Here is a 4,090-nt window from a genome sequence, read left to right on the forward strand (position 1 = left end):
GAGTGCTTTAGGGCCGAGGCAGTCAGAGGAGCACCTAAATATTTGGATGGAAGGTTAGCAATGGAGAATCCTAGAATGTGGGCTATAGCTACCTGAGTGATAGCAGGAGTATGGAAAAAGAAAATCTGAGATTTGGATTTATTGATAGATGCTCCTGAGGCTTCCGAGAAGTCCGACAGAAGGGATTTGAGCTGGCGAGCTTCTTGGACCGAAGGATGCCCAAAAAGCATGTTGTCGTCAACAAATTGCTGGTGAGTGAAGGCTGGAGAGTTATGAAAGGACAGGCCTCTGAGACAATGGGATTGCTGAGCTGACTTAATACTTCGGCCTAATCCTTCTGCCATAATGACAAACAAGAAAGGGGAGAGAGGGTCTCCCTGCCTAATTCCCCGGGAAGGATGAAAAGGAGAGGAGGGTATGCCATTGATCAAAATAGAAAAGAAAGAGGAGGAGATGAGACTCATAACCCATCTAACCCAGGGAGGAGCAAATCCAAAAGCAATTAGAACTTTTTTAATATACATCCAGCTTAGGCTATCAAAATCCTTTGAAAGATCTAGTTTGAGGAGCATACCTGGCTTCTTGGAGTGCTTCAGGGAATGAATTATTTCATGAGTTAGGATGATACCATCGGTGATCTGCCGACCTTCGACGTATCCAGATTGCTTAGGCGAGATGATGAGAGGAAGCAGCAATTTGAGCCTGGAGGCAATGATTTTGGAGACTATCTTGTAGATTATGTTGCACAGTGCTATAGGTCTATATTTGTCAGGTGTGCTTGGCATATCCACCTTGGGAACCAGGGCTATGAATGTGGCATTCACCCCTGGAAACATCCATCTTAAGGATCACGACTCCTCAACCACTTGCCAGACTTCCATCTTGATCAAATCCCAGAAATTGTGGAAAAAGTTTGAGGTGAATCCATCTGGGCCTGGTGCCTTGCCTGCTTTCAGTTGATGTACTGCTAGTTCCACCTCTTGTAAGTCAACAGGCTTGAGAAGCAGTTGGTTATGCTCCTCTGAAATAAGTTTAGGAATGTTTCGAGTAATTTTTTCTATGGCCTGTGATCTATCTGCATTTGGCTCGCGATGCATTTGCTTGAAGTAGTTTAGGAGTTCGCTTTCAATTTCTTCATGCGTTTCCACTTTGACTCCCTGCTCATTCTGAATATGAGTTATGTTATTATTCATTCTGCGTTGGATTGTGGTACTATGAAATTTTTTTGTGTTTTTCTCTCCATCTTTAAGCCATCTGATTCTTGATTTTTGCCTCCATAACGTTTCTTCCTGCTTAGCCCTTTCTGTGAGTTGCGCTTCAAGAACTTTTTCCTGTTCTGACAGATCATCTGAACAGCCATCAATAATAATCCTCTGCTGCAATTGCTTCATTTCTAGCTCGAGGGCTCCCTGAGCCTGGAAGATATTACCAAAAGAAGTGTGATTCCAGCGTTTGATCTTGCTTTTAAGATGCTTGAGCTTTTGCTGGAATTGGAACATTTTTGAACCTGATGGAGGGGAAAAATTGTTCCATTCTGAACTGATTAAGCCGTGGAAATCCGGATGAGACATCCAGAAAGCCTCAAAGCAGAACGGTCTACGAATCAGGTTGCCAGGACGCGACCATTGAAGGGAGATGGGCCAGTGATCAGATCCTGAAAGAGGCAGGATGGAAGCTGCAAAGTCTCCACCAAGATGAATAGCATTGTCTGAGAGCAAGAACCTGTCCAGACGAGAAGCGATCTGCTGCTTCCCTGCTCTCCTATTGTTCCATGTGAATAGACCATTATTGAAGGGTAGGTCGATGAGCCAGTTATTCTGAATGAAGTCCTTTAGGGGTTTCCCTTCCTGACTCCCTCTGCATCTGCCTCCCCTTTTTTCTTCCAGCCTAGTAATCATGTTAAAGTCTCCTCCAGAAATCCATAAAGGGTGCGGCCTGTCATGGTTGATTGTAGAGAGAGTGGTAAGGATTTCAGCTTTAAGTAATTCCTCCTGTGGAAAATATACATTGGTTAAGAGACCATGTATATTTGTCCCTATGATGTGAAATATCGCTGGGAGGAAATCCTTATTTGCATGGATATTTTTGAGTCTGATAGCTCTGGAGTCCCAGACAATTGCCAGGCCTCCAGAAGCCCCATCAGCATCCACTGCAACATTGAGACTCCCTGGCCATACTTTTGCTACAATTCTATAAAATGCAGTTGAATTGCATTTGGTTTCTTGCAAGAAAAGGATTTGAGGTTTTTCTCGCATTATCATGTTTTTAAGAATTCAATTTTTCCCTGGGCCATTGAGCCCTCTTATGTTCCAAGAGATTAACTTCATTGGGTAGGATTGTGATCAGAGTTGTAGTACTTGGTTAGCTTGGAGTACCTGCCTGACTCCACTAGCATTTCTCCTATTCTGATTGTTCGCTGGAGGTCTGTTTTCCTTCCACGCTTTTTGATATCTTTGGTTATGAATCTTCTGTCCCAGGGGCCGCCAGTCTGAATACCTAAAGATTTTTGCCGTTGCGCCCGAGATAGGACCTCCTCCAGATTCTCAAGTTGTCTATCTGGAATGTTGTCAAAATTGTTTGTAGTGCATGCCTGCTCTAGGCCTGGAATGTCCAGTTCCCCAATATCTATCGCTTCTGTTTCTTCCTCCATGATTTGTGAATCATTTAACTCCTCATTTGGTTCTTCTACTAAACTGGCATTAGATTGTAGGACTTCCACCTCCATAACTTGAGTATTCCATGCTGGTACCTTTTGCTTATCTGAGGAAGACGCTCCCTTGAACCGAGGATCTGCATGAGGCGCTATGGGATCTGCCTGCTTCGAATGTTTGTCTTTCATCAACTCCGTCTCTGGTGGAGTGGGAGAATCCGAGCTTGGATCATTTTGGCGAGCTAAAACTTCAAAGTTGTTGCTTGTTGAGGGCTTGGAGGGGCTGGTTTGCAGCATTTTGGAATTTGAGGCCTGTTTCTTGTGGGATTTCCTGCGATTTTCTACTTTGGTAAAGCCATCTGCCTCAGATGAATCAGGTCCGGAGGCAGGAGAAGGTTTTTGAGTTAAAGGACAGTCCCTGAATAAATGTCCCAGGGCATGACATCTTCGGCATCTAAATGGCACATGTTCATAGTCAATCAGCTGAACCCATTCAATGTCATCATGAAAAACACTTACCGCATCTGGGAGAGCCTGGTTGAGGTTCATATAGACGCATATACGAGCAAAGGAGGTGTATCTGCGGATTTTTGTTTCCTCTGCAACCTTTATAAATTCGCCCAGAACATTTCCAATCACTTGAAGGGAGTCTTCCTCCCAATATTCCACTGGAAGTGAGTATAAGCGAATCCAGACGGGAGCCCAGCTGAGATCCTCCTTGTCTGGGTTGAAGCGTTCTACCCATCCTCTGAGATACAGGTCGGCCGCGTTAAAGAAGTAAGGCCCTCCATCCAAAACTCTATTCCGATCCTCCAGGCAGTTGAAAATGGCAGTGAAGAACCCTTTTGGTCCCAGCTACAGGGTTATATGTCCCTTTGGGTGTCATATCATAGCTATCCATCCCCTTAGTTCCTTCTCAGTCGACCACAGTCCAATGAACTTTGCTATCAAAGCATGGTCTCTCATATATTGTATCTGCGCGTTGATTCTGTGGCTTGGAAGTTCTACCTTCGGACGCTCAGAGGCTACAGGTTTGCATGTTTCCGAGCTGACCTTGGGTTGCTTTTTGTCCTGTTTTTTCTGTTGTGAGTTCAGATCCACATTATCCTCACCCTGGTTTGTTGGCTTGTTGCGTTCCTTATGTTGTTGCCGCCCATTGTCGTTTTGTGGGGGAGGCGCATCGCCCTCCCCCTGAGGGGGGTCCATGGAGTACTGAACGCTTTGGCAGGTGGTAAGAATTTGTGATTCCGTCAGTGGTTGCAGGTCTTCTGCTGTCTAGAGCGGCCTGCCATTGCAGAGAATGTCAAAACCCTAGAGCGCAGAGCCAACCCACCTCACGCTCTAGAATCTATTTTAATAAATTTGAGGCATCTTATTTATAGTTAGTTAGCTTAGATAGTATTTATAGACCCTTTCATGTCTTTAGAAAGGGTCCTAAAT

The 4,090-nt window shown here is 44.7% G+C and overlaps 1 protein-coding gene across 1 annotated transcript; it reads right to left on the reverse strand.

Moving 5' to 3' along the window:
* Window positions 1–1,111: 1,111 nt before the first annotated feature.
* LOC149230144 (uncharacterized) lies at window positions 1,112–3,856 on the reverse strand. The gene is made up of 4 exons (XM_089381212.1): window positions 3,659–3,856; window positions 2,376–3,505; window positions 1,273–1,887; window positions 1,112–1,157 (listed from the first exon to the last, which is right to left on the reverse strand). Exons 1-4 carry the CDS (start codon window positions 3,854–3,856, stop codon window positions 1,112–1,114), a joined length of 1,989 nt encoding a protein of 662 aa, XP_089237338.1.
* Between the last annotated feature and the right edge of the window lie 234 nt (window positions 3,857–4,090).

Source organism: Pinus tabuliformis, chromosome J (assembly GCF_031772625.1).
Source record: "Pinus tabuliformis cultivar Carrire ecotype Pingquan chromosome J, CPIR1, whole genome shotgun sequence".
NCBI lineage: Eukaryota > Viridiplantae > Streptophyta > Pinopsida > Pinales > Pinaceae > Pinus > Pinus tabuliformis.